Source organism: Pseudochaenichthys georgianus, chromosome 4 (assembly GCF_902827115.2).
Source record: "Pseudochaenichthys georgianus chromosome 4, fPseGeo1.2, whole genome shotgun sequence".
Classification (NCBI taxonomy): Eukaryota; Metazoa; Chordata; class Actinopteri; order Perciformes; family Channichthyidae; genus Pseudochaenichthys; species Pseudochaenichthys georgianus.
The window spans coordinates 44043425-44064590 of NC_047506.1; the positions used below are offsets into that span (position 1 = coordinate 44043425).

The following is a 21166-nucleotide window of genomic DNA, read 5'->3' on the forward strand; positions in this document are numbered from 1 at the left end:
CCTAACCCCTTCCTCACCTGACCTAACCCCTTCCTCTCCTGACCTAACCCCTTCCTCACCTGACCTAACCCCTTCCTCTCCTCACCTAACCCCTTCCTCTCCTGACCTAACCCCTTCCTCACCTGACCTAACCCCTTCCTCACCTGACCTAACCCCTTCCTCACCTCACCTAACCCCTTCCTCTCCTCACCTAACCCCTTCCTCTCCTGACCTAACCCCTTCCTCTCCTGACCTAACCCCTTCCTCACCTGACCTAACCCCTTCCTCACCTGACCTAACCCCTTCCTCACCTGACCTAACCCCTTCCTCACCTGACCTAACCCCTTCCTCACCTGACCTAACCCCTTCCTCACCTGACCCAAACCCTATTGAGAACGTGTGGGCCCTTCTTAAAGGGAGATTTGCTCTGAAGGAAACTCCTCTCTGAACAGAGTCTGGGAGGCGGTGGTTGATCGTCAACACAGATCCAGAAACTGACAGACTCCATCAATGGAAGGCTTGTGACTGTCATTGAAGAGAAGAGTGGATATGGGTTCATGTTTTATCTCAGGAAAATTAATTTGTATATGTTGGGTTGTTTGTTTATTATTCTCACTTTAACAGTTGAATACAAACAAGTGAGATGGGAACATTTTCGTTTTACCTTTAGTTGCATAATCGTTCTGCACAAAAATAGCTGCCCAATAATTGTGCACACAGTGTATATATACTCTATAGATATATATCCTTCATTATTGAAATTTATATATTCACTATTTTGCATATTTAGTTTATCTTCTACTGTTGATATGTATATCTTAATAGTTTTTTTTAAAGGTATTTATTTATTTACTATTATTTATTTATTTTAATTCATGTACAATGTCTTATCTATGCTGCTGTCACGAAAAAAAATATTGGCATCACTAAAGTATATCTTATATTATCTTATTAGATATCAAATTGACATGTTCTTTGGACTATAATTCCACATCTGGATCTTAGGGGGAAGTGTAGGTAGAACAGGAGACGCAGTAGCATCATTTGTGGCAAAATATAGTTCACTGAAGAGTGGACGTTTAGAATCAGCTGATAAGAGGCAGCTGGAGGAAAGAGAGAGAGAGAGAATGTAGAATGATAAAACAAAAAGGTAGTTTTCCTGATCAAAGTTATGCTCAGCTTTAATTGTGCTCTTTTGCTAATTGATTCCCGACTTCCATTCTTCTGCAGACGACCCCATGTTACTGAGCTTCAAGAAAGGAGAGCTCATTATCATAATCAAAGACGACGAGTTTGCCCAGGAACGTGGCTGGATAAAGGGCCAGAATGAGAGCACAAAACATACCGGCGCCGTCCCCACCGGGGCCATCATAATCCTGCCAACGCTCAGCAAACCCACCAATCAGGTCATGGTATGGAGATGTCAACCTCACTTCCCTGTCAGATGAGTTATTGTGCTTAGACTGTTGTTAAAGTTCTCCTTTGTTTCAGAGCCTCATCAACCTGTCTCCAAACCAAAGGAAAGACATAATACAGGCAAACCAGAAGGAAACAGGAACCATGGAGAGATTAGCTCCCACCACGCTGAAAGACTTCTCCCTGGAGTACTTCAGGTATCTGGAGAAGCCCTCTTTGTTTTGCACACTGGAACAGGAGTGTTTACCCATACTGTACCTTGATCCCACAGGCAGCCCACTAAGGATGTGAACCGTCAGGTGATGTCCAGGAACGCTGCTCCTGAGAGGCTGTGGGCCAACTCGAGGGAGCCAATCAGACAGCCCCTCCTCCAGAAGCTGGTGGGCAACCCGGAGCTCAGCCACAAAGCCTGCCTGGCCTTCACTGATATCCTCCACACATATATGAAAAGTAGCATTTCTTACTACGTGTTTTTTTGACCAGTGCACCTTTTGCCATGCAAGTTAAATTGATGAATGTACTATAAGCCTATTTCAGGGCATGGTTCAATTTGTCTACTACCTGACACACGTGTGCCTGAATCCTGCCCACACGGGGAGCAGATCCCCACGGTTTAATCAGGCCTCACAAAGTATCTTCTTTGTATCAGCTTAACCCTAACCACACTCACTTTCGCTCAGTTTTCCAGCCTTCAACAAAATACAGATTTGTTTGTTTTCATTGATTGGGATACGGTTTAACATCTAATGCATATCATCCAACTGCTATGTTGCACAAAGAGTTTCTAGCTATTGCTAATTTTAACTTTGTTCCTTAGTTGGGATTTAGCATGTACATTACAATATCTTTCAGTATTATATAACCAATGAAGTGCCAACACAATAATAAACACATAATGCAATAAACATACAAATATACCTTGAAATTATACACTAGCCTACATAATATGTATAGCTCTGGTTTGCTTTGGAGCCAACCCTTATCTTCTTGTTTATGATTTTATATCTAAAGATAATTGAATTCATAATGAATGTGGTCCCCCCTGATGGAAAGGCTGTCCAAATGTAGATGTATGATGTGTTATCTTACAGTGTCCATTCGCAATGATCCTGCAGTCTTGTTATCTAGCTATCGAGTTCCACTCGTTAGTGTCTCGTCTCTGTCTTAAACAAATGGTTCAGTTAAGTCAGAGTGTAAAGTGTAGGGGTTCAGGTTGGCCTCTAGCACAGGGCCATTCAAACCTATCTACACTAACTAATATACTAAGCCAAGACCCTACAGCCAAACAATCCCTTCCTACCTAACAAGCCACAATCTGTAGCATCAGTACCTCACAATATCGTTGAAGTTAAGGAAATAGGATGGTTGTTCCTCCTTGATTGCTGTGTACCGATCCTGAAATATATGGGAGATTATCCCACCAAGCAGATGCAGAGTCCCCTGGAGCACACAGACCTGATCTTCAGCCCCGCCACTCAGAACGAGGCCCTGAGGGACGAGATCTACTGCCAGATCATGAAGCAGATGAGCAGCAACAACAACCGGTACGTGTTCCCCCGCTGTCATGGCTCTCCGATTCTTTAAGTGTAGATGGGTTTGTTCCAAGAAAAGGCTGCGTCACAATTCCTTTATTATTATTTAAAATGTGTTTGTTACATGGTCTGTCTGTATATGTATTCAGAGCTAGTGAGAAACTGACTTTCAAAATAATAATAATTTCTTCTTTTTTTTCAAATCTTTTTATTGCAACAAGTCATAAACCGGCAAATGACAAGAAGTAAGAACAGTAGTAATCGATACAAAACAGTACAGATGTTACAAATGGCAAATGAAGACAATGGGGATCATTACAAAGGACCTCTTTGAAAATAAAATAAAGTGATGTATTGCTCCATATTCACTTCAGGGTTCGTAGAGAGTCCTTGTTTACAGGTTGTTGTTGGTGTTGTTGTTGTTGTTGTTGTTTTTTAACCCCCCCACCCACAGGTATGGACGGCCCCAAATAGTAAAATAACTGAATAAGTCAAATAAAATCATAAGTAAAACATAAATAATAATAATAATAATGAAAAAGAAAGTCGAGAGTCTGTAAGAATCCGGTATAAGGGAAGAAAATAATAGTAAACATTGTCGTCTTGGTGAGGAAAAAAGGTTTCATTAAGAGGGAAAAGGAAATGAGTGAGTGGTCAAGGGCAAAAGACAAAGGGTCATGGTGGAAGAGCAGTAATAGGAATGGTCACTTTTATTTTATTTATGTCCTTTCAGAGAGCTACCTGCGACTCAGCGTCAGAAGTGATGGGGAGTTCTTTGATAGGGTTATATATTACTAACCCAGGTAGTACGGAAGGATTTCAGAGATCCTTCAATGAGAATCTTAACTTCTCCATCTGAAGGCATTGCAAGACATCACGTATCCACTGATCATGTGTTGGTGGGGAAGCATGTATCCATTTGAAGAGAATAGAGCGTCTAGCTAATAGAGTGGTGAAGGCCATGACACGGCGTATAGTAATGGGTATATTCTCAGATGGAGGAAGGCCGAACAGTGCAGTCATAGGATTAGGGTCTATCGTTGTATTAAAGGCCCGCTCAATGGTTCCAAATATGTCAGACCAATATGTGTCCAGCCTCGGGCAAGTCCAGAACATGTGCAGATGGTCAGCTGGGGATTGATTGCATCTGTTGCAGGCATCACTCCGATCTGGGAACATTTGAGCCAGCTTAGCATTAGTAAAGTGCGCTCTGTGGAGCACCTTGCACTGGAGTAGGCCATGTCTAGCACTGGAGTAGGCCATGTCTAGCACTGGAGTAGGCCATGTCTAGCACTGGAGTAGGCCATGTCTAGCACTGGAGTAGGCCATGTCTAGCACTGGAGTAGGCCATGTCTAGCACCGGAGTAGGCCATGTCTAGCACTGGAGTAGGCCATGTCTAGCACTGGAGTAGGCCATGTCTAGCACTGGAGTAGGCCATGTCTAGCACTGGAGTAGGCCATGTCTAGCACTGGAGTAAGCCATGTCTAGCACTGGAGTAAGCCATGTCTAGCACTGGAGTAAGCCATGTCTAGCACTGGAGTAGGCCATGTCTAGCACTGGAGTAGGCCATGTCTAGCACTGGAGTAGGCCATGTCTAGCACTGGAGTAAGCCATGTCTAGCACTGGAGTAAGCCATGTCTAGCACTGGAGTAAGCCATGTCTAGCACAGATAGATGATGTATGGACGAGGTTGAGAACGTCACTCCATTGATCCTCGGAAATGTTGCTACCTAGATCACGCTCCCAGGCTCCTTAAGAGGCACCATAGGGTCCGGACTCAGGGAACCAAACTGACCACAGAGAACTGAAACCAAGCGCTTTTGATCAGGGTCGAGTGTGAGACATGTATCAATTGGCGATTCGGGGGGGCGGTTAGGAAAATGGGGACATTGCTTTTGGGTGAAGTGCCTGATTTGGAGAAAACGGAAGAGATGACTGGGCAGGTTGAATTTGACTGACAGGGACTCAAAGGATGAAAAGACTCCATCCTCGTAAAGGTCATTAAGCGTTGCGAGACCGTTGTTCGACCAAACGCGGAAGGCCGGGTCAGTACACGATGGGGGGAATAGGTGATTGTTTGAAATTGGGGCGTGAACCGAAGCTCTATGTAACTCGTGCTGTTTCCTGAATTGGAGCCAAATGCTTAAGGTGCTAGTAACAATTGGGTTACTCAAATGTTTCTGGGTCGCTACAGGGAGCTGAGAGCAGATCATAGAGGGCAAAGGAGCAGAAGATGACGGCTCGATATGTACCCAAGGTGGGCAGGGGTCTGAAAGTTTATAGTTAGCCCAATAGAGGAGTTTGTTAATATTACAGGCCCAGTAATAGTGGCGAAAGTTGGGGAGCGCCTTCTGATTTAGGGCGTTGGAGACAGAACCTTCTATACGCGCAGGCTTGTTGTTCCAGATGAACGCATTCAGCTGCTTATCAAGATCAGTGAACAAAGATGTGTTGATGCGCACTGGGATGTGTTGGACAAGGTAAACACTTTGGCAGGATGACCATCTTTATAAGGATGCCGCAGGAGACAGGGGAAGGGAGGCCCACCTAGACGGCTTTGCATTTATCTAGTAGAGGCTGAACGTGTTTAGGGACCAGGTCTTTAAAAGAGTTTGCAACAAGTGTTTGAACCCCTCCGCAGCCCTTTGAAGGGGAATAGGGATTGGGGAAGTGCCTCTGCCATTTTATTTACAAAAAATACTTTGCTCTTTTGAGTGTTTAGTTTGTAACCTGATACACGGCCAAATTGATCTAAAATCGACAGTATGGGGGGGAGAGGGGATAAGGGGTTCGAGATCATAAGAAGAAGGTCATCAGCATATAGAGACAGTTTATGAACCATGCCATGACGCGTAATGCCCTCAAACCTATCATGGCTTCTGAGCCAGATAGCAAGAGGTTCAATGGCTATATTGAACTACAGCGGCGAAAGAGGACACCCCTGGCGAGTAGCACGTTGGAGAGAGAAAGGGGGAGATGGAATGCCATTAGTGTGTACAGAGGCAGACGGAGAGGCATAGAGGAGTTTAATCCAGGACATAAATTGCGAATCGAAACCAAATGTATCAAGACTAGAAAATAGGAAACCCCACTCCACCCTATCGAAGGCCTTCTCTGCGTCAAGTGTCACGATGACTTCGGGGGTGTTAGAGGAAGGAGAGACAATTATATTGAGAATGAAAAAAAGAGTGTCTCCCCACCATAAATCATTTCTTTTTTAAATGAAATGTAAATGAGCGATACAATGATTTCCGGCGTTAATGAATCCTAGGATCTGTGTTATGATCTTTGCCAATCGATGCCTTTACTCGTGATTTAAGGAAATAAAGCCTCGTGACCATTGATTTATTTCATTAATGCTTATTTGAAAGGCTGTTGATCAAAGGGTTAGGACCATGTTAGGACCCCTTCTGTTACTATTGCGATTGTTTTGTTATTGACAATATTTATTTTTAATTTTTTTTATATTAAAATGATCATAACAGCAAGAATATTTGATATGAAATATCTGACAGATGAATTGATCATTAAAGTACCTAAAGGCTTTTCCATCCCTAGCAAACCAAGATTATAGAAAATACAATCGTGAATGAAAGAAACTTAAACTTGTATTCCTTTGTGTATTTTTATTTATTAAGAAAGAAGGAAGTAAAAACAGTAACAAATTCCAGGAGTAGAACCCTCCAATGTTTCAGTGTTTGTGAATGGCAACCCACTGGTCCTCCGCTCCACAGTGTCCCACATGTTTTCATCCTGTTGCTTGCCCCCCCCCCCCCCCCCCAGGTTCAGCATGGAGCAGGGCTGGCAGCTGCTGTGGCTCTGCTGCGGGATGTTCCCCCCCTCCCAGGCCCTTCTGAGGCACACTCAGAGGTTCCTGGAGTCGCGGCGCAGAGAGGCCCTGGCCCCCGACTGCCTGCAGCGGCTGCAGAGCTCCCTCAGGTCAGCAGCGCTAACACACTCACAGCAACATGTCTTCACGAGTCTCAGAGCAATGTGTACACTATGAAGGGTGTGTGATGTCAGGCAGCATGCAAACAGTTACAGGATGGAGGATTGTACAGCTAGTGTGCTTGTAGAAAAGAGGCAGTTGCAACATGCCAGCCCTCGTTAGCAGCCACCATGAAGTGCATGTCACCACGCTGAGAACAAGGAAATGTCAAGCTGACCGCATGTTCCTAATCTCTCATGAGTTATTGGTACGGAAGCCTTGAGAGGCAAGTGTCTGAGTCTGATCTATGTACTTTCCTCTTCTGTGCCTACTACTTAAGAACAGTTGGGGAAAAAATGTCCATGATAGTCTTTCCAAGTTATTGAGCACTTTGTATCTATAAACAGGTTAGGGTTTTACCAGGTTAGGCTTTTCTTAATTGTTTTAAGATACTTTTCGTCTGTGAAAACAGTTGTTCGAAATAGGGCTGAAGCCGTCATGTTTTTGAACCTTTTCATGCACAAAACCTTTTTTTTGCCAGTTTTCTCAAATAAGAAATTAAAGTAATGTTTCACAGACAAAAGACAATAATTAAGGAATTTATAAGGATTGTCCTAGAAGTATCCTTTTTATACCTGCCTTAAAAAACTGCCTTAAATGTGTCCTATCATGCAAAATGCACTTTTTGATGTCTTTTATACATAAATATGTGTCCTCGGTGCGTCAGGGAACTCACAACGTGTCAGAAAATAAAACCCTCTCTTTTCCTCCGTACCCACATCTCTAAAAACGGGGGTACAACGGAGCTGATCCAGATTTGCTGCCGATATGACGTAATATCAGAAATGTGGGCTGGCTTTTCGCCCACGGCCCAATCAGAAACATCGCTATCAGAAACAATGCCCGACTGTTTTGGACGTACTATGGTCTGTGTTTACATTAGTAAGCATGGCTAACACTCAGAGCTAACCTGTACTGGAGAGAGTATGTGTAAAGAAGCAGGAAATAAAAAGCTACTCTCCTTGTGGTAAACCCGCAGGAAAAGAAGCATTTGAGCTCCATACGGTTTCAGAAATAATCCTTAAAGTGGTTTGGAACATGATGTGGCGTTTAATCACGGCTGCATCTGAGCAGAGCAGACAGCTCGTCACAGAACTCAGTGTGCCTGCTGCTCAAAAGGGGGCGGGGCCTCAGAGTATCAGCCATTCTCTAACAGGGCTGAAATAGAGGGATGTCTAAAATGCATGATCTGTTTGGTATTTTGAGCAAAACACATCACAGATATGTTTTTAATATATCTGATACCCATAACATATGCCTACAAATAGCATGATAGGAGATCTTAAAGTTAGAACCATTTAGATCAGACTCCCCTGCCTCTCAGGTAGAGGGACTCCTAGGACTTCATGTATGTGAATATATACAGACCACTTTTGTCTTGGTTTGTTTGAATGCATGTTGCGGTTTATTGATGTTCACATTCAACGTTAAATGTCACTGTGTGTTGCATGGCCTCCTCTATAATACATTTGATTCAAATTCTTTATAATGTTCTTCATCTCAACAGGCTCTAAGAGAAATACCAAAGAGCAGCACCTTTGAATGATCAAGTGTGTGCTCTGTAGCTACACAATGATAAAGTTAATTCAATAGTAAATAAACAGTGTGTGTTTGTTGTCCTTGTGTAGGATGGAGCCGAGGAAGCTCCCACCACACCAGGTGGAGGTAGACGCCATCCAACAAAACAGCACTCAGATCTTCCACAAGATCCACTTCCCCAACGACACAGAGGAGGTGACACACCTCTCGTGCAAAGTTACAAGGAAACATCCTGGTCAAATATTCCATCATCACATCTGGACTCCTGTCATCTCTCTCCAGATATTTGAGGTTACCACCAACACCAGGATCAGGGATCTGATCCAGAGAATCACCAAGAAGCTCAGGCTGGCTTCTGCGGACGGCTTCAGCATCTTTGTCAAAACACATGACAAGGTTCATTTGTCCTTTCTCAGCCCTGATCATGATATGTTGTCTCTTTTACAACATGCTGTGCCATCTTTCATGACCTGTTTTATTTAACAACGTCTGAAATTGTGTTCATTTCAGGTTCTCAGTTTGAATGACACGGACTACTTCTTTGACAGTCTGAGACAAATCACTGACTGGTCCAAGAAAGCCAAGACGATCAAAGAGGGTATACACATGTTCAGATGGCAGTGCCTTTAGCCTTGTGATGTTCTTTGTATTGACCTGTGAACACCTCTTGTGTGTCCTGCAGGTGGGCTTGTCAACATACCCTACCTTGTGTTCTTCATGAGGAAGTTGTGGTTTAATGTAATCCCTGGCAGAGACACAGAGGCTGATGTTATCTTCCATTTCCCTCAGGTACATTTGAATGATGCGGCTCAACCTGCCACCATCACATTTTCCGGATGAGTTTTTCCACCTGATATGACAGCCAAATATTTCCAGTTGGACGTACGATATATAAGTAGGATCTTTATTTTGAAGAGTGTGAATGGAATACAGTAATACAGCAAAAACACCTATAATTGTTTTTAATTAAATGCGCCGGACATACAAGGCATATCTAAAGGCGTCATGCTGCTACGTTTTACAAGATACATTTCTTTTATTTAAAGCTCCTTGGATACAAACAATCAGTCATGGATCAGTGTATCAAAGAACCAAAGCAGGCACCGCTAGTCCATGGCCACAACCAACAACATATTAGAGAGGAAAAACAGAAAAGAAAATTCTGGTTGCAAAAATAAATGCTGAGTCAGTGGTATTGAAATACAAGCTACAGAAAACATTATGTGAGCGGGCACTTTATTTATTTCTGGTGAAAATTCCTCCGTTTTTTCTTTTGAAATATATAGCAGAATAACAAAAACATGTCCCCTATTTGTTAATATCGTTCAGCTGTACTTCCATGTAGACAATTCTATCTGACCGATACATGAGATAGTACCAATATTAGTACTGGACCACCCTGGTTTCTGACCTCTATAAACGTTACAGGTTCAAAAGTTATCAATTGTACAATGTTGTGAATAGTCTGTGGTTGTGAGGAGCAACTTGGCTGAAGGTCAAACTTGGGCCCAGATCTGTGGTGAAATATTTTAAAAGTGACTTTTTCTCCTCCAGGAGCTACCAAAGTACCTGAGAGGTTACCATGTCAGCACCAAGGAGGAAATGCTCAACGTTGCCGCTCTGCTCTTCAGGATAAAGTTCAGCAACGACAAGAGCCAGTTTGTCTCCATCCCAAAGGTCCTGAAGGAGCTGGTCCCTGCAGACCAGCTGAAGGCCATGTCCGAAAATGAGTGGAAGAAGGTATGAGGAGCCTCTGCTGTACAGTTTAAATGACTTTCTTCTTTATTGTTGTTTACATTGACTGACCAAAACCAACAACTACAAATCCACACGACCAGGCTAGTGGCTTATTGTGTCTTTAGTTCATCATCTGAGTGGAAGACAGCGAACTCATTGCCAATGCTAACATGCACATGTCCTTAGAGGGCAGACATATACGTACAAATACTGCCATATCATTATATATGATACAGCACGCTTTACACTTTATTAGGGAACATCTTTAACCATCTTACATTTAGAAATGTCAAGTTTTTGGACCCAGTTTAAATGCCAGTTTGTTTGCATAATGCCAATGTTGTTTTCTAATAACCAAAATCAACATAAAACTGTTAAGGTTTACTTACATCTCCGAGCTATGCTGATGAGCAACAAAATTAATCTTGAGGCATGTTATTTTTTATGTGCATAAAACCAGGAGAAAAGCCAACGTTTGAAAATGCATAGTAAAAAAAAAAAAGAATAGAATGTTTTATTTCGTGCTGTAATGGCCGTGGGATCCAAATATTCGGTTTGAATGGATTTCAATGAGGACAGTTTGTCCTTGTCTGCAGTGTTTGGAAAACAATGGAGCTCTCTGGCACAGAGAAAGAGATATATACAGGCTTGGGATACTCAGACAGTTATATAGAGCATCACCAAACCTGTTTTAACATGTATCATCTGAACAATAACACCATTATGCCATGCCTGTGACCCCCCCCCCCCTGCCTTGGGAATATTGCCTGAGGGCTGCGGGGGCGTTGGAAAATCATTAACCTCAGTCAAAGTAGTTCAACTACTTCTACTAAATGAGTGTTTTTTCACACTGCGATGTAAGTAATTTTATTTTATTTTCAGAGTATTGTCGCATATTTTAACAAACAAGTGGGTTTGACTGCTGAAGAAGCGAAGGTGGCGTTCCTGAAGGCGGTCTGCCGCTGGCCCACCTTCGGCTGTGCCTTCTTTGATGTGAAGGTAAGGCAGTGAAGGCAGAACATGGAGCTTTTATTTAGCTATCTGTAGTTCTTTTGGTTGAGTGGGTGCTTTGTTTATCTGGTGCTCTCAGTCCTTCCCTCCCTCTGTCACCATCTCATTTGCTTTTGGAACTTTATTTTCAGCAAACATCTGAACCAAGCTTCCCAGACATTGTGCGAATAGCCATCAGCAAGCAGGGACTCACCATCATCCACCCTAAAACCAAGGTGAAACAGAAGAAAACCAGCATTTTCTTTAACATCTTGCTGTTATTATTCATTATTAACAATTATCCTCTTTTGTAAAGGATGTACTGGCTAATCACCCATTGAACCGCATCGCTAACTGGTGCAGTGGAAGCACCTACTTTCACATGACTATTGGCAGCTTAGTCAAGGGGAGCAAATTCCTGTGTGAAACTTCACTGGTAAGATCTATCTATCGTTAGACATGTGCACCTTAAAGAGCCTGTGACACGGTTTTCCCCATCATCCAAACCCATCCATTTGAGTACATATTGTCCCCTTGAAAACCGTTACTGAACTGATTTTGGATATTTGTACTTTGATAACCATTAATCTGCCTTCAATGTTGACCATTTTCTGGATCTTCTCGGGGATTCTTCAAGTCCCGCCAAATGATGTGTGACGTCATTGCGGGCACAGCGCTCCAGCTGCACCGTCCAGGATCCCAGCATCTGCATGTAAACCTTTATATATATACAGTCAGATGTAAACGCACGACGGCGCACACAGCAGCAAGCTCAGACAGCGATGACAGGTTAATGTTGAACGTGTCTGAGAGCTCATATGAGGCTGAAGGATCGGTTTATGTTGTATCTGTTAGAAGTTTAGGAATGAGGTGCGTCAATATGGGCGATCATACGGTCATGTAGCCAGTGGTGGAATGGGACTAAAAATCATCCCGGGACTCTCGACCGGCCCACTTCGGTACCGCTAGTAAATTGTCAACAGGGGGGAGTGGGGGATGTGCTAGTGACTTATCCGACCGGCCCACTTCGGTACCGGCCCATCGGGATTCGTCCCGATGGCCAGTCCGCCACTGCACCCAGCCCACGTAAACTGTCAACGGGGGGAGCCTCGCTGCGGGGAAACGGTGGACCTAGTGTCCCGATCGGAGTGGGAATAATAATAATAATAATAATCCGTGCATTTTATCCATTAATTTCCCAACATTGTGGTAAAAAACCACACGTTTAATCCATGTTGGTGTACTACAACTACAAAAAGCATCGGTTTGTTTTCTCATCAGGAAATGCAGACCGGCTCAAACAAACGATTTTTAATCATCATCCTCACTCATCATTTAATGTATCATATGTTCGCCGAATTGACATGAAAGCACTAATAAATGTAGTTTCATCCACTTGAGTTTACAACTACAAAAATAATCGATTTGTTTTTATATCACATCCGACGGGAGGAAATTCAGCAGCTCTCACTCCCGATTTTTAATCCTAATGTAATCATCGTCTTCACCACGATCATTTGTTTATGTCGCCGAATTGACATGAAAGCACTGACACATATGAATATACTGTAGTCGACTTCATTACAACGTTATTAACGTGCCTAAACTCAGTAATTCACCATTTCTACGCATGACAACACACTTTGTCCGTGTTTGGCTCTCTCGCCGCACAGAGAAGCGTTCCCGCATTGACGTCACTTCCGGCTTCCCCCAAAACTTCAAAAAGAGTCGAAGGAATTTCCCCGCAATGTTCGAAATTATTGATATTTATCGGAACGGTATCGCACCTTCTTTTTTAAACTGACTGTTCGAGATGACTAGTAGCCCAATATTTCATTGCACAGCAGTTGGGAGGCTGTCACAGGCTCTTTAAGTAATGACTAGTGTGTCCATTATGTTGTCTTTACCTCTCTGTCTTCCTCTTAATAGGGTTACAAGATGGATGATCTTATAACCTCCTACGTAAACATGTACCTCCAAGAGAGGAAGGCGGGGCATACCAGGAACCAGCGCTTCAACTGAGCTGAAGTAGCACCAGTGTGTCGCAACTTTGAAACACACACACACACACACACACAGAAAGGCGGAGCAGCAAAAAGTTCATTTGGAATCCATTTCATTTGACATTGATTAATTGCATGAAAGAAAGTTGTTTTAGATTTCTCACATTTTATTTTAAGCTAATCTTTCTTTGCCATGTATTCAAGTAACATATTTCTAATTGAATAACTTACGGTTTAAGTAATATAATTTAATAATAATATCCATCCATATGGTTTCCTTAAATGCTTCTTTCTATTTTTAAATACCACACAGGTTTAATTATTATTAAACACATTTACTATACTTTTTGAGTATGTTAGTCTCTAATAATATTCCCCAAAGGGTTTCATCTGCATTTGGTAAACATGTTGTTTAGACGTCTAAATGCACAGGAAGCATTGTGTTGCGTATGTTCTCTTTCTCTTTGTTTAGTGGCATGTGTTTTGGAAATTCATTGTGAACCCCATCATGTAAACACAATTAGCCATACACATATGAAACCTTGTTGTTATTTGTATTCTTCACAACTGGTATCTCCTCTCCATATAAATCCGCCTGCCTTATAAACATTAAAGGAGCACTGTGGAGTCTTTGAAACAATCACTTGATTTATTACTCAGTAACATGTTCCTAATGAGTTTATGGTCTCAGCTAGCTTGAAGTCTTTCAGCAGCATGATGTTCGTTATGTGAACCACGGTCCTATTCGAGTGAACAAGGTGTTATAGGCGGGGCCACCTTGTGAATGACAAGTTGCTGTCCGACAATATGTTGTACATTAAGACTCTAAAGGGTCAGCTGTTTTGTTGTAGTATGTTATGTGCTAGATAAACTTAGCAGCTTCGGAAAAGCTAGCGTTAGCTGGTTAGTTATTACACCATTTAACTTCATGGCCCTGCGTGGCTGCTCCTCCCCAGCGCCTCCAAAGGCCTCAAAGCTGTAGGCCTAACACCAAAGGGAGACGTCACACTGTCTATGTTCCCTTTTTATAGATATATATATATATATATATATATATATTATTACAGTATGTATAACATCTATGGTCAAAACATTGCTAAGTTGTGCTAAAAGGTATTCAAAAACTCCATCGGGATACCTTCTTAAAAGTCCCTCTTCAGAAAACATTTGAAATGATTATGATCCCAATAAACATTTCGGCCTGAGTGAAAGCCTGTTGGTGAGTGTTCAAAATGATATAAAATGTTTATTTCCCCTGAGCAGCCGGGAGCCCGAGTCTGATAGTCTGCAGTCTTCAGAGAGAAGAGTGCTATATTTATGGTAGCAGGATCTTACACTAAGCGATGTTTTGCTTCGGGTTGCGAGACGCAGAACAGACAGAGTCGAAGTGGCGAACAAAAGCTGGGGCCATCCCAATTAGTAGTTGGCAGTAGATTAACAGTGTAGTGGTGTCTGAGCCCCCCCCCCCTGCCATGCACAGATAGCGCCTCTATTCAAGTCTACAAAGCATTTGCATATCGATGATCCAGAGGAGAGAAAGGGCCGATGTGTCTGACACACAGCTGTGATCTCCCTGTATGAAAGAAATATTATCCCCCCCGCCAACCAGCGGGTCCCCCCTCCACATCTGTCTATGGGCTATGTGACTGATTATTTTGGGCATTCCAATTCAGGATGCCCCTAGGAGGCTAGAGACCAACAAGGGCCTCTGTTTCTTCCGAGCGCTGACCCCCCTCCCCACTCTTGTTTTCACCCGCTCTCCTATAGGGAAGGGGGCCCTCTAGAACTAAACAGACTATCGACAAAAGATCATTTCTGAGACTTCAGTCATAAACTTCTAAATTAACAACACAGTCCATCTTCTATCTATCAGTGGGGGGGTGGGAGTTCATAGTAAAGGCACTTGGTGGACCACTAGCCCTCGTTGTCATGGTGTCATACCCCACATCTCATTGGCACTGAGGCATGTCATTCTTCTCCCCGCTGCTAAAATGTGCTGCCTATTCTGACTCAGGCTATTGTGGGGCGCACAAGTAGCTCTCTGAGGAGATGGGGAAAGAAAGGGCGGGGTCAAGGTTCAAACAAAAGGCTCTCATTGGGACGCCGTTTCTGTTATCAAATTGGTTGAGACACAAAAAGAGCTACAGTCTCATTCCCAAGGACGTCTTGAGGGAGAGAAAAGGGGGATAGGACAGCATTCTTCGTGTCCGCGTCAGAGCTCCAGAGCTCGCGGTCGGACTCCAGTCTCCACTCGGCTCCTGCAGAGTGTTCAGCAGCTCAATTGTTCCTAAAGCAGCCACGCTTCTCTCAAGACGTCCAGTTACTGTAAAGCTCCAAAGCTCAGGTAAGTCTTATTTTACCTCAGAGTTTTAGAAAGTAATAGAAATGTGTGATTATAATTGTTTTCTTTGATTACTTCATAACAATTCTGGCTCTGCAAGAAGGATTATTTCTATTGTCTGTATAGTACACACTGTATTTAATTGGCATACATGGTTACGGTAAAGCAATATATCCTTATTTTAGAGCCACTGTGCAATAGTAAAAAGTATTTAATCCGTATCACTAAGCATCACTTTGGAAATCTAATATTTACTTTTTAAGAACTATATCCTTCCGGTCAGTGCATTTAATCCAATAACCAGATTTCACAGTTACTTAATTCTACGGGTTTCTTTGATGATTTTAACAACATGTACACATAACAGCTGTCACAGATTTGTCACAACAAATTGTTCCTGACTAATCTCCTAAAAACGACCAGTGCCAGGATGCTCAGTGTCCTCGATGGCAACGCTCCTCCACAGATCTGTTTACCAAGATCCTTGTGATGAAGGCATATTTCAGGATTGCCTCTCTTCAGGATTATCCCTCGGGATCCGTATTTAGGGAGCTTTTTCATTGAGCTGTGCTGCTCCTGGTTTGTTATCCCTGCTGGGACTGAAACTCTTTTCGTTAAGGCTCCTGATTCCCAGGCTGAGGAATACCCTCGGTTACTGGTCTCACAGCTCCAGTCGGTGCAGGAGCAGAGCACACACTGAAGAGAGGCACGCTGCTATGTCTGACTGCTTCTTAATGGGTCAAACGGTCTATGGTCAAAAGACAGTGGCTGGTAAAACATATACCCCTGTCAGATAAAAAGATATATTTTTATAAAGCCATGCGCTGCAGCATTATTTAATCACGTTTAATACATTTTAATAATAATACATTTAATTTATATAGCGCTTCTCATCTGCCAAGACAAATCCCGAAGCCGAAGACGTTTCACTGTCTGGGCAGCTTTTTGCATCGTATATTTGTGAACTTCCATCAGCTAAAGAAACATCTGTGGATGTCAAGTTCATCTCTGCTGGCTGCACATGTTTTGATGATGTTTCTGGATCCTCCACAAAGCCAAAATAAGCCTTTTCTCACATTCATTATTTGTGTTCACGCCCAATGGAGTGGGCAGATGGAGCTTGCCTGAGGGACAGAGGAGTGGGTGGTCATTTTGTAGGTGTGTCGAATGGTTCTCATAGAGAGAAAATACAAAAACGTGGAGAGTATACTGTATCAATCAAAAGTTATACTTTAAACTCACGAAGGAATAACCCCAGAGATTTGAAAATCATATCATATATCATTCAAATATATCTTTGATAAAAGTATATTTCCACCAACAGGTTACTTCATGTAGCCGTAACCCATAAAGAACATTTTGGACATTTGGACAGAGGTGTTAATACGTTTGCTTTTAGTTTCCTGGCTAAGCTAACAGGCGGCCGGCGCAAGCTTATTATTAGCTTACAAACACGAGGGTGGTGTCTGTCCAACCCAGTCTCACGGCATTTCATGTTCACCAACACCCTAACCCTGACGGACGCCAAAAAAGCCCGAGATTATGGAATTAAACCAATAAATAAAAGCAAGGAATAACAAATTAGAAGGAAAAACAGATTTAAAAAATACAGATTTCAGTATCCTGAGGCTCTGAGCCCCATTTATTTTCCTCACAGACGGCAACAAAAGTCCGAAATTATACGATTTAAAATAAAAGCAATAACTGTGGCTTGATATTGAGTAAGAACATGTTTTTATGAACCACACAGCTTCCGGTCTTCCACGACCCGACCGGAGAAAAAGACGTGCTGCAGCCGGCAAATCGTGATGGTGAACACGAATCAATAGATTAAAAATCGTGTTGGTGAACACGAAATGCCGTGAGACTGGGTTGGTCCGTCAGGTGAAGAGATACACACTTTGGAGACACATTTACAGACTTATTGATGCTATGCTAGCGTTAGGTTTAAAATTGCTCACACTATATAATTGTTAATCAGTCTAAAGAATTGTATGCTGACTAATCAAACTAGGGGGCCAGATGAACTGTAAAAAAGAGGAGTGAAGATCTGAGGGAATGTGGACATTAACCGGGTACACTGACATCCATGGTTACCTTGTGAGACTGTCACTGAGACAAACTCTCCCTGCCGTGTGTGTGTGTGTGTGTGTGTGTGTGTGTGTGTGTGTGTGTGTGTGTGTGTGTGTGTGTGTGTGTGTGTGTGTGTGTGTGTGTGTGTGTGTGTGTGTGTGTGTGTGTGTGTGTGTGTGTGTGTGTGTGTGTGTGTGTGTGTGTGTGTGTGTGTGTGTGTGTGTGTGTGTGTGTGTGGTGTGTGTGTGTGTGTGTGTGTGTGTGTGTGTGTGTGTGTGTGTGTGTGTGTGTGTGGGGAGACAGGGGTTGGGTTTCCTGTCACTGCAGAAATGAAAAGCACGTGTTTAGAAAAGTCATGACTCAAATGGTCAGTGATCTGGAGCTGTCAATGAGATACTTTATCTATCCTACAAACACAAATACTAAACTAGAAATGAGCTGTATAAATACCTGTAGGCCTACATATTTTTGCGATATTAAAATTAGACGTTTCTAGTTTTCTAAATATTTTTTTTAGATACATTTTAAATGTCAGTTTTGTTGTCTCCTCAGCAAGCAACATGGAGTCTGCTACCATGGATCTGTCCTCAGTGCTATCCAATCAGTCATCAGAGAGCTGTGCGCCGGTGGACACCACAGTGGAGAACACACTGTTTGGATGCTTCTACATCCTGGTTTTCTTCCTGGCGCTGAACGGTAACAGCCTTGCCCTCTGGATATTCTCTCACCAGCGTGGCGCTTCATCTCCAGCAAACGTCTTCTTGGTTCATCTGGCCGTGGCAGACTTATCGTATGTGATCATTCTCCCCCTGAGGGCCACCTACCACCTCACAGGAGGCCACTGGCCCTTTGGGGAGGTTCCCTGCAGGTTGGCAGGCTTTTTATTTTTTGTCAACATGTACGCCAGCCTGTACTTCCTGGCCTGTGTGGCAGGGGATCGCTACCTTGCTGTGGTTCATGCTGTGAGGTCGCTGAAGGTTCGTCGTGCCCGCTACGCTCACATCATCAGCTTCTCTCTATGGGCCCTGGTTACTGTTTCCATGGCGCCACTGCTCATCACCAACCAGACTGCAGAGGTAGACGGCATGACGGTGTGTTTGCAGCTGTACAGAGAGAAGGCCTCGCGCAATGCTCTGATCTCCCTGGCTGTGGCCTTTACCCCGCCTTTCCTCACCACCCTGTCCTGCTACCTGCTCATCATTTATAACCTGCATCGGGGCTCCAGGTTAGAGCCGTCCCTCAAGCGGAGGGCCCTGCGCACCATTGGTCTGGTCATGCTCATCTATGTAGTCTGTTTTCTGCCTTATCATGTGAGCAGGGCCACTTTTATCCTGGGCTACAACCACCCTGACGTCTCCTGCCAGACGCGCAGAGGCTTGAGCCTGGCCAACCGCCTCACCTCATCGCTCACCTGCCTGAACGGTGCCCTGGACCCGCTGATCTACCTGTTTGGAGCGGAGAAGTTCCGCGGAACACTTATGCGATTGTTTTGCAAAGATCAGGCCGGGGTGTCAGCGGCCACCAGTGGAGAGTTAAAGGGAACACATGAGAGCTCTGTCAGTGCCAAGTCTGAGTTTTGAGGGAAATACATTTGATCTGGAACATTGTTTGACGTAGTTGAATTTCCTTATTCAGGCCCATTCCACAATGTGGTTGATGTGCTTCTCTAGTCACCATGTCTCAGTTATAGTCTCCACCCCACGCCCCATTCACCCTCAGAGACTGCAAGTGAGTCCTGTGTACTAGCAGGAGCATGTGAGGACTCCCTATAAGGACCTCATGTTACCTGGACAGGGCCAACCTGTGCTCAGCTAAATGTGAGAGACGTTGAAGAGAATTATTCTGTTTTAAAGAAAACAAGTAGTTAGTTTATAGTTCCAGGAGCATTTCTTCTTGCCATCTTCTACCACCAGGTGATCCCACCACCAAAGTCTTAATGAAAGTGCCTTTAAGGTCAACGGGAGCCCCCTAAACACGAGCCCTCACTCTCAGACTATCATGGTCTGTGAGACTATGAGGATCCACCCAGCTGTGATCTCAACACGTTGTTGAATCTACTATTTCCACAAGCAATTTTTGTGTTAAACACCAAATGTTCAAATGTGTACACTACAGTCAACTCTTAATGTATATTTTTTGGAACTGTTTTGTATCCTATGCCAAATGTGACTTGTTAATTCCTAATGCCTTTATATATAAGGTGTTTTTAGCCATGCTAGCATTGTGGCACTGGGCATGGCTTGTTGGTCAGTTAAGTATTGGAGGAATTGCCACACAATTACAGATATCCATGATCAATGGAACAACGTGTCCTGTCACTGGTAGGTATAACATGTTGATTTGGGCAATACTTTGATTTATGACCAACAGGTTTAGTCTAAGTGTTAATCTAAATGTAATCTAAGTGCTAACACACTGAGATGGTGGGAATAGTATATAACTCCTTCATCTTTAAAGTTATAGTATGATTGTGTTGCTGTAATGATAGATTGTTTGTAGTCACCCAAGCAGCAAAGCCCCAGATATGGTCTGCCAGGTTGTCGTGGTGATGACCGTTATTCAACAAACCAATCAGTCTGAACATGTTTCATTGGACTGAAATCACATTTTTTCATGATGTCATCTGACCTTCTATGGCAAAGTCATGACACGCCCTACTCTGCCTCTAATTGGCTTAGCCTGATATCTTAGCACTAACCAGTCCCAACCCTCATGGCTAAACCTTATCAACCCAATCAACAAAGGCGACACTTTCTAGCCAATCAGAGGCTGTAAAGTAAAAAGAAAATGGTTTGGGCTCTCAGTTCCATGGTTCATCGGGGTTCAGAATAATGGGCCGTAAGAACCATTTTAAGCTCAAAAAGAGAGCTAAAGTTAGTCGTTGGCCACAATTTGGTCCAGACTAAACTATCTTGTGGCACTGACTGTCATGTTCCACTGAGAATGAATAACTGTTTGACCAATGCAAAACATGTGACATCCCCAATAGCCTTGGGTTTGCTAATTAGCAACATTCAGAATGGCAAACAGGACGATACACACGGTAGAGATGGACCCGTCACACGCTGGGACCATCATTGTGAGTGAGTATGTTGGCAGCTCAAAGCACCCGATGCCGGCGCAGTGTCTCGGAGCTGCTAGCATGGCTATAGACTCTTGGTCTTATTTTAATGAGGTATACTTTAATAGACTTTGTTTTTGCGAGACACATCTTCATTGTACACATGCTTAGTCATTATCCAACTTGCTAACTTGCTATGCTATGCCTTTATTGTTTTGTACACATTGTTATTGCACTATTGCATGAAACACTATTAACCCTGTTTTACTGCGAGTCAGTCTGGCTTGACGTCGTCTGCAGAAGAGGTGAAATACATGATTTATTTACCCAGATTAGTTACATGTGAATTATAAATGTACTTTGTAACATTAAGTTGTAAATAATAACGAAGTAAACATGTGTTTTCAAGTGCTCTGTGCTGTGCATGAGACGATGCGTCTTCTCTAAACTGTCATATATCTGAGGATTTGAGCTGCTCTCTGTGAAAGTGAGAACTCTATTTGTAG

The 21166-nt window shown here is 43.2% G+C and overlaps 2 protein-coding genes across 3 annotated transcripts in view; both read left to right on the plus strand.

The window, feature by feature from the left end:
• LOC117445062 (unconventional myosin-VIIb) overlaps nt 1–13805 on the plus strand; it is a 39247-nt gene extending 25442 nt beyond the window's left edge. Inside the window, 14 exon segments of the mRNA XM_034080462.1 lie at nt 1210–1391; nt 1471–1592; nt 1667–1821; nt 2786–2939; nt 6712–6867; nt 8545–8650; nt 8738–8851; nt 8966–9053; nt 9138–9244; nt 10010–10195; nt 11075–11191; nt 11335–11418; nt 11499–11618; nt 13112–13805. Coding sequence (XP_033936353.1) covers nt 1210–1391; nt 1471–1592; nt 1667–1821; nt 2786–2939; nt 6712–6867; nt 8545–8650; nt 8738–8851; nt 8966–9053; nt 9138–9244; nt 10010–10195; nt 11075–11191; nt 11335–11418; nt 11499–11618; nt 13112–13204 — 1784 coding nt within the window. The 3' untranslated portion in view covers nt 13205–13805.
• A 1571-nt stretch (nt 13806–15376) lies between these two features.
• gpr17 (G protein-coupled receptor 17) lies at nt 15377–21072 on the plus strand. Of its 2 annotated transcripts, none has more exons than XM_034080732.1 (2): nt 15377–15529; nt 18152–21072. In XM_034080732.1, the coding sequence occupies exon 2, from the start codon at nt 18160–18162 to the stop codon at nt 19177–19179; it is 1020 nt and encodes a 339-aa protein (XP_033936623.1). In that variant the 5' UTR covers nt 15377–15529; nt 18152–18159; the 3' UTR covers nt 19180–21072. The 2 variants fall into 2 exon arrangements, with proteins under 2 accessions (XP_033936623.1, XP_033936624.1); XM_034080733.2 differs by lacking the exon at nt 15377–15529 and adding an exon at nt 17352–17410.
• The last annotated feature ends 94 nt before the right edge of the window (nt 21073–21166 follow it).